Source organism: Canis aureus, chromosome 21, assembly GCF_053574225.1.
Source record: "Canis aureus isolate CA01 chromosome 21, VMU_Caureus_v.1.0, whole genome shotgun sequence".
In the NCBI taxonomy this organism is placed as follows: domain Eukaryota; kingdom Metazoa; phylum Chordata; class Mammalia; order Carnivora; family Canidae; genus Canis; species Canis aureus.
Genome location: NC_135631.1, coordinates 44,884,357 through 44,903,268, shown reverse-complemented (window position 1 = coordinate 44,903,268; position 18,912 = coordinate 44,884,357). Strand labels below are relative to the sequence as shown.

Sequence of the window (18,912 nt, the reverse complement as noted above, 5' to 3'; positions counted from 1 at the left end):
CGTTTATTCTGTCAATATAACAACCATCTCAAGTGGATGTTGTGAGGACTAAATGAAATTAAATATGGAGATAGATACCATATAAGGTTGGGACATGGTCAGCGGTAAAAATGTCAATTCTCCAGAATTCATATGACCACCTCTAAAACTAGCATTAATTGAGTTTATTTCAAGTTGATATCTTGTCCAAGTAGTATTGTTTGTTGGATCAAAGTAGAACATTAGAAGAGCATCTTTTAAGCTGAGAGTTTGTCCAAGGACTGAAACATAAGGTTTTGTGAGGGATATTGTTGGGAACAAAAGCCTTACTTTATGCTCTGGCATTCCATTATGTTTGAATTCCAAATGTTTTGCATCTATATCTCAGAGCAGGATTTGCAAACATTTTCTCCTATTTTTCATGTCACTTTCAAGTTATATCTTACTACACTCTTGAACTCTGGGGCAGAAGAAACAACCTCTAAAAGCCCAAACTATTTCTCACTTAGATTACCTATTTCCAAAATCGATTTGAGAAAATCTAAAATAAAATACACAAGTAGAGTTAGGCCATGAAATAAAAATAGAAGATCTAAAGCGCTAAGGAAAATAGAAGAAAAATGATCTATGGTTTTCTAACAAGAAAAACAGGGCAAAATTTTATGTTCAAAGGTAGGAGAAAAATGTAGTGAAATACATACATTTTATTAACGAAGCACACCAAATTTTCAAATATGTTCTGTCTTTCCACCACAAAATCAGAAAAGGACTTCAATGCATGAGTCCTTTAGGAAGAATGTGCAGAAAAACGGTGGGAATTGCCTTCCATATCCATTTTGTAAAATTGGAAAAAATGGCCTTTAAACAAAGGCATTTTGGGATCCCTGGGTGGCTCAGTCAGTTAAGTATATGGCTCTTGATTTCAGGGTCATTGTGTTCAAGCCCTACATTGAGCTCCATGCTCAGCATGGAGCCTACATTTAAAAAAACAAATAAATAAACAAACACATTTCATACTACCACTGCATCATTACTACGGGCACCATGACATTTGATGTCATTTACAGATGGTGACCTTCAGAAGACCCAGTCAGGGAGGTGACAGTCTAGTGATCTGATGTTTCAATAGGAGGCTTTGTGTACCAGGCAGTCAGCCATTTGACCTAGTGCCAAAAAGGCCCACTCTGGGAGTTTCAAGCTGAACCTTTGGCATGAGCTGGAAGGACCTCAAATTGAGGTAGAAATTTCTGGTGAGGGTTTGGAATGCACATAGATTGTGCTGTTGGTGGGGAAAGAGCCATTTGTATTGGACAACACAAGTGTAGCTGTTCCATAAAATGACCACATATTAGTAGGCCTTAGCCAATATTCCCTTTGATTTTCTTAACATTGGAAATGCAGTGGGTAAGATAAGTGATTGCCTATTAATTAGTGTGGAAAAGGCATATTTTCACTGATGATGACTCAATGAATTCCAGACATAAAGTGGAGTGCAAATGAAGGCTAAGTCTCCATGCTTGATTGACATAGGGTGAATTGTTATCCTAATACTGCATTCCAAGTAGTAAGAGGGAAGATATGGTCCCATGAGATTAAAATGTCATGTTGGAGCACACAATCATCATAAACAAATTGCTAGTAGTAATGGTAATGATAATCATAATCTCCCAGTGCCACAGTATGTTTAATCACTTTTCAGATCTTGTTTCATTTTGGACTCATTTTAGCACCTGAAGGAGTGTTGAATTGATTGACATTAACACCATTGTTTTCAAATAAACCAAGTAGCAAAACCCTTAATTTACTTGATTCTCTAATCCCCAGAACTTGTGTTGAGCAAAATGAACCAGGATCAGAATCCTGGTCTCTTAAATTGGAGGCCATCAGAGTTCATTGAATTCGAAGAACTCAGAGAAGCTAAATCCCACTAAAGATTTGATATGGGTGGAATTATATTTTTACTTGCTGTCACAGATATCAGAAGATGGCAATTTTTCAAGATAAAAAAAAAAGAAGGCAAGAAACAATCAAATTGGAGTAATAGCTAAGAATAAGATTGTGATGGAGTTTAGATGTGGAAATCTTAGGAGAGATTTAATACCAATCCTTACAGTAAAGGTCAGCATGGACAGCATTGTGCAAACACTGTAATAGAATCTGACTTTGTGTCTGTATGGACTTGTATAACGTGCTCATGTATAACATGTAATTGTCCTGAAAGCCTAAGAACAAAATTGATCATGACAGATAAGTTTTGTGAACTGACACATTTTTTTTCTGATGGTGAAAGGGTGTTTGAGAGCCTGGGTTTTGGACTCACGCTGACTTGGAGCTCTGGCTTCACCACTTGCTGCTTATGTCAGTTTGGGTGATTATTCTCTGGTCTTGGTTCCCTAATCCATAAGATGGGATAACAGGATGCATTCAGCCGTAGTCATATGAAAACTGAATAAGAGACTGTAGGTAAAATATTCAGCACGTTGTCTGACACATAATAGGTGCTGCATAGATGTTGCCCCATTTCAAACCCAGGGGGGAGAATTGTATCCAGTATGGAGGGTGGTTTGTAGCCAATCACACTGACAGAGCAGAAATTCTCCTAAGGATTCAGCTATACTTTGAACTGCTCCAATGGAAAGCTACCTTACTGCCCAAAGATAAATAAAAAAACTTGAATTTAGAGGTTTTTTTTTTAATAGACTTTTCCCCCCTCACTTGAAACAAAAATTAAATTAAATTAGGTTTGCTTTTTTTTTTTTTTACTTTTTGTAGTTGTTCTATGTACTTTAAATCTTAATCTTTTATCTTAATTGATATCATCCTAACACCAACACATTTGGCTTCATGCTCATATTTAAGAAAAACAACTAAACTTTTAAAATATAGTTAGGAAGTGTGTAGAAAGATAGTTAAAAATATAGTTAGTACTTTTAAATGTATTTAGAAATGTCATGAAATTGAAGTTTATATTTCCATATGAAATAGCTGTAACTGCTTAATAAAAGAAAAAGAAAAGAATAAAATGGAGAAATTTTGAATCAGTATTAATAAGCAGGTTTGAAATTCCACACTTAATTGAAAATGTGGTTGATTTGGTAAATTCACATGTAGAATTCATACTGCTTCATCATAATAAAATACAACTCAGACAATTTAGCTCAAAAATTTTTTGATTATGACTATATACAAATGCATTGGATGAACTTATTTATTTTGTAAACTGGTTTTTATTTTACGCATCATGAATATGATTTTGGCCATACAAAACACCTTAATAAGTCTTAAAAAGAATATTTAAAGTAAAAATATGTAATATAATTATCCAAATATGAGCACCAACCAAATATAATCAAGTGTACTATTTAATGTTTAGTTAAATATCACATTGAGAAAGTTATGGAATTTCAAGTTTCCTTCTATCCTGAAAATAATGAAACTTCAGGATTCTAGCTAAGGGAAAGGGACAGGAGGTAAGCATCATGTTTTACTATCCATAAATTTTCCAAGTTCATGATTTCATTTTCAAGTTCTTTACTATGACGACTCAGAAATATTCCCATAAAAAGCCAAACTTCCTACGATGAATACCAGTTACTTTACTATATTGCCTAGGGGCAAAAATTATCATGTACTTTGTACATGCAAATATCATGTACTTTGAAAAAGAAATCTTGCTTTACCTGTTTTTTAAATTAAAAACAAAGCATAAAAAATAAAAATAAAAAAATAAAAGCAAAGCATATGGTTGGAGAAATATAATGTCTTACTACTATAATTTAAAAAATACCAATTGCACCACAAGCAGACGTGCAAAGTTAAAACAAGTACATTTGACCCAATTCTACTTATACCATGAGAAAAAAATCATCATTGTGACTAATTTAGTATAAAAATCAGGAGCTTCAGTGTACAGGAAGAAATTCTCAAGAATTTTTTTCCCTTCCTTCTCAAAGGAGAAATCCAATTCTTCTTTTCTTAAGAAGTTGTCTGTGGAATTATTATTCTAATTCAAAACCAGCACTAAGACAAAATGAATATTTGTGTTTCAGTTAGAAACCAAATTGGATCTACTCTTTATAATTTCAATCACTAAATTAACAATAAAAATACTAATCTGGTAACATTCCAGAATTCATGTGACATGCCCTAGAAAACCGTGATATTTCACTATATATTTTGACATTATATCTGCAGGAAGCTCTGGAATCATAACTGTTAACATTACACTAGTTATATGTAACTTCATTTAGCATGTGAAATCAAAGTAAAGTTCAGCATGCTTGTAAAGCAGATTAAATTTTGGTGGGGGGATGATGCTGGGTCAAAATATGGTATCTTCTGAGTCATGCCTTAACTTCAAATAAAGTTCAAATATAACCTGTGTTTTGGTGAACATTTCCTAAAGCAAAACAAATTCTGAACAGTGAATTATTTGATAAGATTAATGTAAGACCGTTTCTGAAAATAAGAAATGTTTTAAATAGGACATTTGGAAATATTGCCACATTGCTTCTAAATTCAGGGCATTGGGATGCCTGGGTTGCTCAGAGAATGAGCATCTGCCTTTGGCTCAGGACGTGATCCTGGGGTCCTGGGTTCAAGTCCCACATTGGCATCCTCACAGGGAGCCTGCTTCTCCCTCTGTCTATGTCTCTGCCTCTCTCTGTGTGTCTCTCAAGAGTAAATAAATAAAATCTTAAAAAAACAAATTCAAGGCATTGTAAATACTTTTGGAGGTGCTGCGTTAAACATTGCCTTACTTAGAATCCTGGAGTGGTTCATGTGTGAGAACGAGATGTCCTATAAAATTGTAAATCAAAGAGAAGAACTCCAGTACCAGAAGTGGACATGGGATCCATATTTGAAGCTAAAAGGTCAACTTGATAGATTGTCAAGTATGCCTGGAAATAGATTCCCATTGTAACAAGTGACTATGTATTGTTTAATAAACTTCCATGTTTTAATCCAGGCTCTGCCTCTTAATAGCTATGACTTTGGGCAAGTTACATAACCTCTTGAACCTCTTTTTCCATGGAACTAAGAACAACCAGTACCTTATAACCTACTGTGGATGAAAGGCCATGGTAAACACTAACTCTCTTAGCAACTTTCCTTCTGTTTATTATGTGCTGGGTGGTTCCAAACCATGCAATGTTTATGTTTCTCTAATAATAGTTTTATCTGCTATTCCATTTTTTCCCCACAGATAAAAGTCCTGATGAAGACATTTCTCCCAAGCTCACAGCTTTTCTTCCTTCAATCGCTGAAAGAACACTCCATATGGCTGGAACATATCTTTGTCCTTTTTTGCCTGATGTTATCAAAATAGATTGGAAAGAGAATGGCAGAACAATTCTGCAATCCCAGCAGGGAGACACTATGAAGACTAAAGACAAATACATGAAATTCAGCTGGCTGACCGTGACTGACGTGTCCATGGATAATGAGCACAAAAGCATCGTCAAACACAAGAGTAATAAAGGAGGGGTTGATCAAGAGATTCTTTTTCCTTCAATAAACAAGGGTACGTGCATATAAACATAAATATAACCTCCCAGGCCTCCCCCTTTTTTCCCAAAGGCTATACCCTACCTTTCTGTCAAGTATTAATCGAAAACAAATATAAATCTTTAATGTTGATACCTTTAACAGTATCATAAATGTGCTGCTATCCCTACAGAATTAAATTAGTATGGGTTTTGGACCACACAGAGAAAAAGAAAAAGACAAATTCACTTAGCCTTTCTAGCTTTGGTTTCATCATCCAACATATTAAGGTCACAATGATGTGTTTTAGGATCATTGTATGGGTTAAATGAAACAATACACGTCAAAGCATTTAGCAACCTTGCACACAGAAATGGTCAAAAGAGTACCATTTTTAATGATCTTACTTGATCGGGAAGTAAGAACAATTGTATATCTTTCAGGAATGTTCTACTCAGCAGTCAAAATCCCTCTCACTCCACTCTTGCTCTCAAAGTATAACCCATTAAGAATGAGATGGAGGCAACAAGATGCTGTTCATTTGATTGATCCAGATAGCAGCTCAACAAAAAGATAATCATTGGGCTGCTGAGGTTTTAGTATGGCCTTGCGTTTCTCACATTTGGATTTTACATACCACTGTAGGGTGAAATTTGGTAAGTGAGGATTGGGTGAGGCTAACGTTTATATTTCTCCATTCTACACAAAGAATGTATTTCTTACCATTGTTAAATGCTATTCAGCAGACATTTATTGCAGTTCTAGTGTGATCCAGATCTGGAAGGGATGCAGGATGAACTATTCTCCCAAGGAGGGTTACTCCACTAAATATACTTTTCCTAATCACTCAGAGTCACTCATGATTCAGGCATAGTGACCTAAATTAACCTCACTGGTGCAGATGCTGGTCATATTTAGACAGTGTGGGCAGGCTGCTGAATATGCCCTGGCCATGCTGTGATCCACCAACTCACTAGACTCAGAAGTCAAGTCCTTGTATTGACATCACAGACCAAGGCCCTGGAGGGCCCATAAGAAGGAACTTTTGTACTTTTCCCTGTGGTTAATGAGCACTTTTTGAGCAGTGGGTGGAAAGCACATAACAAGATGTGAAGAGCTTTCTATACATAAGTCTAAATTTCTGAAGTCAATTTTTATCTTCTTGGGTCTGTTAAAAAGAAAACCACAGACCCCAAATGGCAACATCTGGCTTAAGTCCCCAAGTCACTAAACCAAAACTTTGTACCTCACCCATGTAAAATCTCAACCCCTAGAAGAGTGACCCTTTAACGAGTGAACACGGGAATTTGCTGGTCTGCCCCAGGAAGTTTCCTCATTGTCTCTATCTCATTCTCCTTAGGAGGTTGATAATGCCTAATACAATGGATCCTTTCCTACTGATTTCCATTTTTCTGCTCCTTTTCCTTTCCTGTAGCCCTTTGAAGCTCCCCTCTACTTCCTAGATGGGATGCTGCCCCACTCATGAATTGATTGATTAATAGAGCTGTTAGATCTTTAACATTTACTTGGTTGAATTTTTGTTCTTTAATAGATTTGGTGATAGCAATGGGATCCGAAATGGCCTCCCAGGGGCATTCAGTGACAAGGAGATACACAGGTGTGGTGGCCTTGAGGCCTTTGAGTTCACTGTCCTTCCTGCTATATTCAAGGCCTGTAGATGAATTCCTCTTGGTTCTGAGATCACCTTTCTTTCCATTCAGGCTCCTGATCTAATTAGCTTTCCTTTATAATGGGTCAGATCTGCTTGAATGGCAAAAATTTATGCCCAGAGCCCAGATCAGCTAGCATGTTTGTCTGGACGCCTTTTGAGCAGGTATATTTGCCCAGGGCTCATCTGAACTGGCAGACAGGTCTGCCTGGAACCAAGCCTCTACCCTTTCAGACCATAGTTCCCTGGGTCAAAATACAAGCCTGGTTCTAGGAAAATTGTTGGTGGCACACACAGAGCCTTTGACCAGAAGGCAGTAACTTCTCTTACTGCCCATACACTTACGTGCTCATAAGTGTTTGCCTTGTTTCATGTAGATAAAGGCTACTGCTAACAGGGATCTCAGAAACTGAATAACCTACAAAACTTGGTGGGCATGAGTCCAGCTTTCAAAGGGTGTTAGAGCACTTGCCAACTCAAGAATACTCCCATGATATATAAGTTGGTCAGGGAATGGATTTGCTGGACACTAGGTCAGCCATGAATCTCAAGAAAGCATGGTTCAAAGTGCTACACTATAAAACACAATTCCCAATTCCAGGACATATCCTTTCAAGGTGTTAGTTTTCCCCGAGAAGTCTTAGCTAATGGGATCCTTCAATTCTAAAGAGTCAAGCACAGCACTTTCCAGTACATTTGCTTATTTTACAACTAAGAACAGTAGTCCCAGATATTACAGGGTTTGTAGCAAAAATGGCAAGATCCTACTAAGCTTGTTTTGTGTCCTGAGGGACTGGCTTGGTAACAACCAGGTTGGAGTCCCCAAAATCAGGCATGACAGAAATGTGAGTTACACCTTATTTGTGGCTATGTATAGCTGGACAGAAGTGTGTGTTAGTTCCATTTGCAGCTAGCTTCCTAGTAAAGTGCCACCAGCCCTTGGAATCATGACAACCTAGAAGTACAATGTCCATAAGGGGGAACTTCTCAGTTAGAAGATCACTTAAGAAGCACACTTAAAAGCAGGGGTTCTCCAATTAAACAGACTAGGATGCCTTAGTTAATTGGCAAGCAGAAGCCTCTAAAAGGTTTCAAAATTCCAAAGTCATCTCATTGAAACATTCATTGCAAATAGTTAATGAGAAATTAAAGATGGAAGAAGAACCTAAAACAGAAGACTCTAAGACTGATTTAACTACTCCTGTTCCCTCTAATCTGCATTGATTTTCCACTCTGAACAGACTACATAATCATAAAGAGAAGTCTGCTGGGTTCATGGCCTTGCAGTTACCCCCATATCTACCTTCAAAGGAGGGCTCAGAAATGAGCCCCTCCCAGAGTTGATGGAACTGGGTGGTTTCCAGAAAACTACTGTTTTATTCTCTAAAACAGCCAAGTGGAAATTTTGGTAAATTCCAGGGCCTGCAGAAGGGGTCCTGCAAAAACTGGCAGAAGCCAGCCAAGGATGGAAACCCTTGGCAGAATCAGCTCCTTCCCAATCTCTGTCCATAGTGCCTGGGTCCACCCTCTTTAGGGATCCAGCTTACACCCAGTTGGGGTTATTCCACATGCCAGAAATCCTTAACATTAAAACTATGCAACCAGAGGGAAGGAAGCAAATTAAGGCTCATGTGTTGGGTTAGGTTGTATCAAACTATGATGTCATTTCACCTAAAGCCAAGTCTTTGAGAAATTGGGAGCAATTTCTAATTAACATAATTAGAAATGTAGCTCTTGAGGCAAATCAAAGTTCTCCTGTTCATTTACCTATCCCCGAACTTCTATTTATGGAAAAGGGCTTACAAATAATTAGCTTTAGGAAAGCAAAGTCCTTCTTGCAGGAACTTGCTTTCTTTCTATGTCCTTAAAGTTCTACATCTTCTCATGTCTTTGAAATATAAACCCAGCCTACAGGTGCCTGAGACTGAGAGAAACAAAATATAGAAGACTTTAAAAAATACAAGCTGCTAAAGGACTCTTGTGCCTAAACTCTAGCACAGTCTCCTTTATCATTCCAGAGACACTTATAAATCTTAACATTTTCTCCATAACTTTTTTTTTTCCTTTTTTTTTTCTCCTTTTTTTTTTTTTTCTCTCCATAACTTTTAATGACTCTAGGGTCTTTGGAGTGGTCTGTGTGTCCACAAATACATGTTGTCAATGTGAGATATTTTCCTCTCTGGATGATATTGCCAAAATTAATTTGTAAAGAGTTTATATCCTTCGTTTGGAGATGAGCACTTGCAAGGATTGGGCATTCTAAAACTCTCAGGAAGATAGAAACTAACTGAAATGTGTTTTGAATTCACATGATCTGGGCAAATATTTGGTTGTGGATTTAAGTAAAACAGATATAGCTTTCAAGTTATCAGCACTAAAATTAAAACTTTCATGTGCCTAGGTTTACTAAAAGGCAAATAGGTAGTAGATGTCATCTCTGTTAAAAAATCTAAAACAAAAAAAATCTAAAACAAAAAATAGCTTGGGAGAATGAGGGACTTTAATGTTTCATACATTTTTTAAAGTCTTTATTTTAATTCTGATTAGTTAACACACTGTGTTACATTAATTTCATGTGCACATATGGTGATTCAACACTTCCATACATCACCTGTGTGCATCAGGACAAGTGTACTCGTTAATCCCCATCACCAATTTCACCCATCCCTCCCCATGTCTCATAAAGTTTTTATGGGTAATCTCAGCTAACCTGTTAGGAACAAGTAAATTGAATAGATGCAAATAAAATTAGAAACTTTACAGTTTTATAGTCTCCCAAGTCTTTTTGGTAAACTAAAACTTTAATGTTTTGCTGAGTGAGGCCAAGTGTTAAATTGAGTCTCATTCATTAAAAATCTAAATCATTTCTAAGATAAAATACTGAATTATTTGTAAATGGGCATAGGTTTATCTAGTTTTGTTTAACTATTGCAAAGAAACTGGGCTTATTTGTAAACGCATTTTGTGCTTTCCTGAAAGATTGTTTTATGAAATAGTACATGCTTCTAGAAATTATGAAAGGTATTAATAAATTTGATAATCTAAAGAATGCTGGGTGATGGGCACTGAGGGGGGCACTTGATGGGATGAGTACTGGGTGTTATTCTATATTTTGGCAAATTGAACACCAATAAAAATAAATAAAAAAATAAAGAATGCTGGTGTAATAAACAGTTCACAATTACTTTCTTTTTAGCTTTCATTAAAAATGAAGTTTTCCTTCTCCGACTGAGAAACATTATATGTTCTCATTCATTTGGGGAATATAAATAATAGTGAAAGGGAATATAAGGGAAGGGAGAAGAAATGTGTGGGAAATATCAGAAAGGGAGACAGAACGTCAAGACTGCTAACTCTGGGAAACGAACTAGGGGTGGTAGAAGGGGAGGAGGGCGGGGGGTGGGAGTGAATGGGTGACGGGCACTGGGTGTTATTCTGTATGTTAGTAAATTGAACACCAATAAAAAATAAATTAAAAAAAAAAGAAAAGGAGACAACATGGAAGACTTCTAACTCTGGGAAACGAACTAGGGGTGATGGAAGGGGAGGGGGGGTGGGGGTGACTGGATGGCGGGCACTGAGGGGGGCACTTGACAGGATGAGCACTGAGTGTTATTCTGTATGTTGGCAAATTGAATACCAATAAAAAATAAATTTATTATTTAAAAAAAGTAATAAACATAATATTAACCCTAAAAAAAACAAAACAAACAAACAAACAAAAAACATGGCAGTGTTTTAAATAAAGAGTCAGGCCTAAGGGAAAATGAGGACAGCCACTTGGTTCTTCCAGGCTCCCTGGCAAACCTCATTTTTCTTGATTTTTGTTTGTTTCATTCCTTCCCCCACCATAGGGCTTTTAAATGACTCAAGTTATAAATGGACATCAGTGGGAAGACTTGTATAATAGTTCAAAATGGTTTACCATCAGTGTCCAACCTGTTAGGTCCATAATCCTGGAAAAACTGTTTTTGTCTACAGAGGCTTCAGGCCTCTTCCCTGTGGACCCTTTGAACACCTGCATCTTGACTCCATTCCACTGCCACTTAGTGTGGATTCTCACTATGCCCTTGTCATTGTTTGTATATTTTTGGGATGGGTGGAAGCCTTTTCCTGCCAAGAGGCTGATGACCTCACTGTGGCAAAGACACTGTTAAAAATGGGTTTTCCCCTTGGGGCTCACCTTCTGTGATCTCCACTAACCAAGGTTCCTACCTCACTGGGCAAATCACAGGAGGCTTTAGGAAAACCTTGCAAACTTCTTGGAATTACAACCTTTTGCTGAACCTTTGTGTCACCTGCTAGTATGAACAGATGCTGTACATCTCCAATGTCTGATGCTCAAGCCTGTCTGTCATTCAACAGGTTACAGAAACCTTCGTAGATCATAATTAAAAGGATCCTGTTGGTCACAGTTTATAACCTGGTACTTAAATATTTTAAACCCATCATCAGAGGAAGATAGTCTTTGACCCCCAGAAGAATGACCTTACCTAGTGCTCCTGCTGTAAAACTAAAAGATGTTGAGCTTCAGGTACACATCACACAGCTACAGAAGGCTTCACCTGACACCTGGTCCTACACAGATGCTGGACATTTCTGAATCAAATTGAGAGAAAGAGAAGTAGCTGACATCCAGGTAGACTTTCCTTCAAAAGGCAACAGATCAAGGTTTCATACTTTGACCAAACATGAAATCCTTTCTCTCTCTTTTCTTTTCCTTTACTCTGGCAGCGGCCTGGAAAGATAGCCTCATCTGTATCTCCCAGATCATTGCCAAGGGGGTAACCTCTGGAATTTAGAGCAGCCTTTTATTTCAGGCTAGCAGAAAATCTAACCCTGGTCTGAAATTTTCTCAAGCTAAAGAGGACATCTCATTGGTTGACTTCCCTAAATTTACATCCTGAGTTAGAAGGGACCTACGAGGAAGTATTGTGATCTAGGATTCACTTCTTTGTCAAGACCCTACTTTCCTACTCAGGGACAAATGTAAATGAGGTGTGAGCAAGACCTTCTCCTTTATTCTTTAAATTTTTGCAGAATCCCTTCTAAAGCAATGGCTTCCCAACAGAAATCCATAGACTCTGGCCAAAGTGGTTCTTGAAAATAAAGTAGGCCTTGATTATCTCTTAGCTGAGCAAGGCTGGATCTGTGTTGTAGGCAACACTATGTGTTATACCCAGATTAACACTTTGGGGGAAGTTAGAACCCAATAACATCAGATCACTGAGCAAGCAGCTGACTTAAAGGAGTGATTCCTTCAGCAGAGTCTTTCTTACTTATTTGATTTTAATTGCTTTGACTCCTGGGGACCAAGGCACCAAATAGCACTCCAAACATGAGGAATTATCCCGCTTATAGTAATCATAGTAATCTGCCTGGTGCTTTATGTTTTCTCAAAAGTTCTAAATGCAAATTAAGAGCCTGAAACCTGCAAACAAATTATCTCTCTAAGACTGGAACATTAAAGAAAGGAATGAAGGGAATGGCTAATTCAATAATTATAAACCTGAAGTGGTAAACTGTGAACATCACAAGGGTTAAGCAAAAACATCAAGACTTGTGAATATCACCCAGGGGAATAACACAAACTGTAAAAACTTAAGAAGAGTTGCTAAGAGTGGTGTTAACGCCTTCAATTTTGATCCCGTCTCTCTGTTGAGAGTTTGACCAAAAGGTGGGGTTGTTGAAAAGGAAACCACAGGCTCAGAATAGCCTCATTTAGCTTAAGACCACAAGTCAGTAAACCAGGTCTTCATACCTACCCAGCTGCAGTTTCAACACCCAGAACTGTAAGCGGTAGCCAGTGGACATGGGAATTTCCTGGTCAGCACTAGGACGTTTACTGATGACTTCCTCTGCTCCCCTTAGGAGGGTGACCTTGGCTAAAACAATGGATTCTTAGCTAATACTATTTTTTGCCCCCTTGCTATTGGTTTTGTTTTGTTTTTAGATTTACTTTAGAAGAGGGGAGGGACAGAACGAAAAAGAAACCCAAGCAGACTCTGTGCTGATCATGGAGCCCAATGCAGGGCTCAATCCCAAGACCCTGAGACCAGGACCTGAGCAGAAGCTAAGAGTCTGATGCTTAACCGACTGCAGTACCCAGGTGCCCCATCTTCCTTACTACCTTGAAAAACATTTTTCTGTAGCCCTTTGGAGCTCCACTCTACCTGCTGGATAGGATACTACCCAATTCATGAATAGCTCAATTAATACAGCCAATGAGACTTTAAAATTTACTGGGTTGAATTTTTCTTATTCACAGATTCTTAATTTGTGCAATGGTCAAATTAGAGTCAAATGTTTGCTTTCACCTGGGCTGTGATGAAGAGCAAATTAAATTATGTCAGTGAAAATGCTTGCTGTTGGAAACATGACATGGATGAATTTCTCCATATATTTATTATATTTATGTATATTCTGTTCTAAAACTAAAGCAAGATCACACAGATAGCCCTGTTTTCATTTCTACAGCTAACAAAAATGGAGCAAATGAGCAAAGCATAAATTAAATATAAGCGCTGGGCTGAAGTGTCTTGTTAATTTTGGATTTTTCTAGTGATCAGAGAAAAGTAAAAAGTATAATAAGTTCCATGGTGATGATTATGGTAAGGGGGGAGCTCCTGCGTATGATGTGTTTTACTTGGCACTTATTTTGGAAATGAATATCTCCCAAGGTCTTCTCATAGCAATAATGCTAATGAGGGCACTTTTTTTTTAAGGTTTTATTTATTCATGAGAGACACACACAGAGAGAGAGAGGCAGAGACACAGGCAGAGGGGGAAGCAGGCTCCATGCAGGGAGCCCTACGCGGGACTCGATCCCAGGGCCCAAGGATCACGCCCTGGGCTGAAGGCCGCGTGATAAACCACTGAGCCACCTGGGGTGCCCTAGGGCACTTCTATTAATGCAGTTCTACAGTGGACATCTAAGCTGGGTCTTGGGAGTTTTTGGTCATTTTTGTTTTTGATAAAAGCTTATATATTTGTATTTATATGCATGAAAGCATAGAACAATGAAGTGATTCTGAAGAGGGTTAAAACTCATCTTGTCCATATTTTTGACAAGCCTTGATTGAGAAAGAACATCTAGAACACATATGCACATTTAATTATGAAACTTGTTACCTTACTGTCTTTACATCAATTAAAGCATGATGATAAGATACCTTTATCTTTTTTACAGTTTTTATTTTAATTCCAATTAGCTAACATACAGTGTTATATTAGTTTCAGGTGCACAATATGATGAATAAAGTTACTGTATGGAAAACAAATAGACATTTAAAGCACTTTAAACTTAACTTTTTAGGATATTTTAACATTTAATTTAATCATGCTAACATTTTCCTTCTTGGGATTTACCCCAAAGCCTATATCTCAAACACATTTTTTAAAGAGTGCACCAAAATAAGATTGTGTGGATTGCATAAAACTGCACACCAGAGCCATGCCTCTGTGGACAAGGGCACATCAAGTAGAAAAAAAAAAACAAAATTAACATTTCAACTTTCTCTTCCCGCACCCGATGGCCAATGAGCTTTTAAGAAATTTTGTCTTTCTATGTATGTTGGGCTTTTTTTTTTTTTAACATATAGATAAATACAACCCTCAGCAAAGGATACAGTCAACAAAACTAAAAGACAACCTACAGAATGGGAGAAGATATTTGCAAATGACATATCAGATAAAGGGCTAGTTTCCAAGATCTATAAAGAACTTATTGGGATCCCTGGGTGGCGCAGCGGTTTGGCGCCTGCCTTTGGCCCAGGGCGCGATCCTGGAGACCCGGGATCGAATCCCACGTCGGGCTCCCGGTGCATGGAGCCTGCTTCTCCCTCTGCCTGTGTCTCTGCTTCTCTCTCTCTCTCTCACTGTGTGCCTATCATAAATAAATAAAAGTTTAAAAAAATTAAAAAAAAAAGAACTTATTAAACTCAACACCTCAGGTTTTATATATTTAGGCAGCTATCAGTGTGACTTGGTCTATCATTCTATCCCTGCAAACAAGTGCATGAAATGTTGAGCTTCTGTAATGAAAAGGTCATTTGCTAAGAATAGTTAAGATATTTGGAACAGATGATGTCTGAGAGTCCAGAATTTATATCTATCTACCTACCTACCTACCTACCTACCTACCTACCAACCTATCCATCTATCCATCCATCTATGCACAACACAGACACAGGTTAAATAATGAATATGAACCATTGAATAATACTTGCTGTCATTTCTTTTAGAGCTCACTGCTATTAACTCTACAAAAACTTCTCTGAAAGATGATAATGGTAAGGTTTTTGTCTATGTTTGCCTTTATGTTATGCTATAGCACGTTTTGCTCCAGGTCAACTTAACTTTTGAACTCCCCTGGCTTCAGGGAGAAACCTCAGCATGGCTGGGTCTTGCAGAATAGACTGAGTCATATTTTAAGTCAATCTACATTTCTCAGGTGTCATCTTCCCATAGCAAGTGCTAGTTTGGGTATGAGAGGACTATGAATTAGGGGTGCAGTGATGTGCTCTGAATTCTTTCAATAGTGGATTTCATTTACTTCTGTGGCCTCTGTTTCTACTGACTGAGGAAAACATGTTGCTTCTAGATTTCTTAAGCCTTGTTCTTGCTGGGAGTTAATAACATGAATGGACACTGAGAAGTTCTTGTACAGAAGGTGTTGTGCAGCGCTGTGAGTGCAATTTTAATCTTTTAATATTCACTGTGAAGGATACTATTTCCATTCTACACATGAGAGCAATGAGCTAAAATTAATTCAGTCTCTACATCACACAGTGAAATCTGGGGCTTCAAACCAAACCATCTGAATCAAGATTCCATACACTTACTCGATTTTTATTCTTCCTCTAAATTCCAAGCCAAGATAGACTGCACACATGGCGGGGGGGAGGGGGTGGTATGCATACAGGGCTTCAGGTGTCACAGCTGGACTTAAACACCAGTCTTTAATGATTAGTTGCAGGAATATGGGTAAATTATTTACATTTTCTGAGTCAACCATAAATGACACAAATAACACGTAAGTCAGTTATTGAAGACACTAGGTCCCATATGAGGTATATCTACCATAGAGTATCTCATTTAGTTGCTGCATTATCAGGACATCATCAAAAAGGACACTGTCTCCCCACATATGCACAAAGGAAATGATGAAGAGCATGGGCTCTAGCTCTGCTGATCTTCCCTCCATGTCCAATATCAGGGGGCTTCTGGACCTTAGTTAATCATCATCATTATCGCTATCATCATCATTCAACTTTATAATTATCCTTAATTGTTTGATGTCTTGGGTATATATTGCATGTGGAGATGCAGAATTACACAGTAATTGAGAATGTGTTCTTTTTAAAAAATTTTTTTTTGGATTTTTTTTTAATTTATGAGAGAGAGAGAGAGAGAGAGACAGAGAGAGAGAAAGAGATTGAGAAAGAGGGAGAAGTAGGTTCCATGCAGAGAGCCTGACATGGGACTTGATCCCGGGTCTCCAGGATCATGCCCTGGGCTGAAGGGGGCACTAAACCACTGAGCCACCTGGGCTGCCTGAGAATGTGGTCTTAAATGCCATGTTGCTGGAATTGGAATCTGGTTTCTGGTACTTACTAGTTACATGAAACCAGGTAAATTAATTACTTCTTTCCCTAACCTCAGGTTATTTGTGAATTCAAAATGTGAATGAAATAAATAGTCTTATAGGTCATTGAAAAATTAAGTAAGATTAAGGTTTTACATGCAAGACTCCCCAAATAAGTGACATTTAGTTTGAAGTTAATGGATATTGCCTATTGTTCTTTTTTAGGGATATGGTAGGAATGAAGAAATGTTAAAAGCTATTTATCACCAATGCTTCCCCCCCCCATTAGACTCACTCATTATAAACCAAATCTTACTTTTTAATACTTTGGAATGTTCTAAGTGAATTTTGCAGAGATTGCTGACTGCCTTGACCTGTAAGCTGGATTCTGAGTTGTCTTGGTGACGGTGGTGGTGGTGGTACTGGTGGTGATGGTGTAGATGTTACTCTTGGGTTGTGTTGGAATGGGAGTGTCCCTTCAACCTAGGCCATCAAAAATGTATGATGTGACCCCTCTCCCATTAATAAGCTGTAACCTTTCACTAGAACAACTAATACATGAAACTGATAAATGACTTCTCTTAGATCCCCTGCAGCTGCAGCTCATGAACATCTCTGTCTGCTACATCTACACCCTCCTCCTCTTCAAGAGCCTGGTCTATTCTGCCATCATCACCACCCATTTTCTTGGGAGACCAGCACTCTATGGCAATGGAAAGAGTTCCTAACACATGGTGGCACCAAGGGTCCACTTTTTTCCCATTGGCTATTGTCATTAAAAGTGTCTGCTGAGCATCTAGTAGGATTTCTTTCTGGGTTTGGGTTCTTTCAGTTAACATGTGTCTTTTTCTATATGTCATTATTGTAGAACAGGTTAACAAACCACTGGGCAAACAGAAACTTTCATTCTACAGCAAGAAAAATTCTACCATGACTCAGGGTTGGGACAAAGGGGCCAATCATATGAGCTTCAGCACTGCTCTCTCCTTAATGTCCACCAGCTCCTCAGCCACCCCATAGCCATGCCTCTAAGTACAGCCAGCATGCAACATCCAGTCATATCCCCCAGGGCTCTTCAACCAGATAACTGCCTCAAAGCCTTTGATTTTACATACCAGAAGCCACCATCCTTGCCACCTCAATCTATATTGTTTTTCATAATAAGTATGATAAAAAAATTGGAAGTCTACTTTTACCTCTGTGTACATTCATTTGGTGGAATCTGAGAGTCCGAGGTACGAGACAAAATGACAATTGAATCTTCCAACTCAGCTTTGGTTGTAATAATGGTCAGTTCCAAATTTCTAATTTTTGCCCTGAATTGTCCTTATGATGCTCTCTTTGCGGCACTGGCCCCAGGGGAGCCATAGCCAGTGAGGGTGCTCAGGTTATTTCTCCTTCATAGGTCAGCTGATTCACTCATTTGGTTTAAGACACTCCAATGGCAACAGTATAACATGGCCCAGGACTGGTGTGTGTATTCAGACCTATACCAGTGTTTCATGGGCATCAAGTTTCCAGATCTCAAAACAACCCCATGAGAGCAGCACTAACACTGGAAAGGTAGAGTGGTGGAAGGGTTAAGTGCTTGGACACTGAATTCCAAGCCTCTGGTTTTAAATATTGAGTCTATAGCTATTTGAACTCTCTGTGCCATAATTTTCTCATCTGTGAAAAAAAAGTTAAGGTGATTTATCGCCTGGAGTTGTATGGATGAAATGAGTTAATTATGCTGCGTACATACCAGTCCTCAACAGCATTAGCATATCCTATTGGTAGCTTTAAGTTAGAAATAATAAAAAACACACCTGTACATGCACACACACTAACTGGTATGACACTTATTTATATGTGTGTGTATATTTCTACAAGCATAAATGTAAAACAAAATGTTCAGCATGTGGTAAGTATATAAAAAGTGAAGTGATTGTACAGTTTTCTATTTTCACTAATGAATGCATTTAAAGTAATAACTTTCATATATAAGAATTGAAACAATATCTCATTTAAAATTGGGAAGGATTCTGTTGTTGTTGTTCATTTATAACCAGCTTCAGTATCGGTGAAACAGTGCTTTTGGAAAGCAAGTAATGGTTCTTATGTAGGAACAATACAAGACCCATCAGATACAAGAAAGAGGAAATTTAATTTCAAACTACTTCCTGATTCTCAAGAATGTGATCAGACCTGT

At 38.0% G+C, this 18,912-nt stretch overlaps 1 protein-coding gene and 1 gene segment (V, D, J or C); one reads left to right on the top strand and one right to left on the bottom strand.

Annotated features, from left to right (window-relative positions):
- LOC144293016 (uncharacterized) overlaps positions 1–18,912 on the bottom strand; it is a 130,627-nt gene that overhangs the window by 85,037 nt on the left and 26,678 nt on the right. The window lies entirely within an intron of this gene.
- Positions 4,775–17,449, top strand: LOC144292077 (T-cell receptor gamma chain C region DFL12-like). The segment is given in 5 exon segments: positions 4,775–4,874; positions 5,186–5,503; positions 7,019–7,158; positions 15,381–15,426; positions 17,307–17,449. Coding segments are annotated over 5 exon segments (747 nt in total).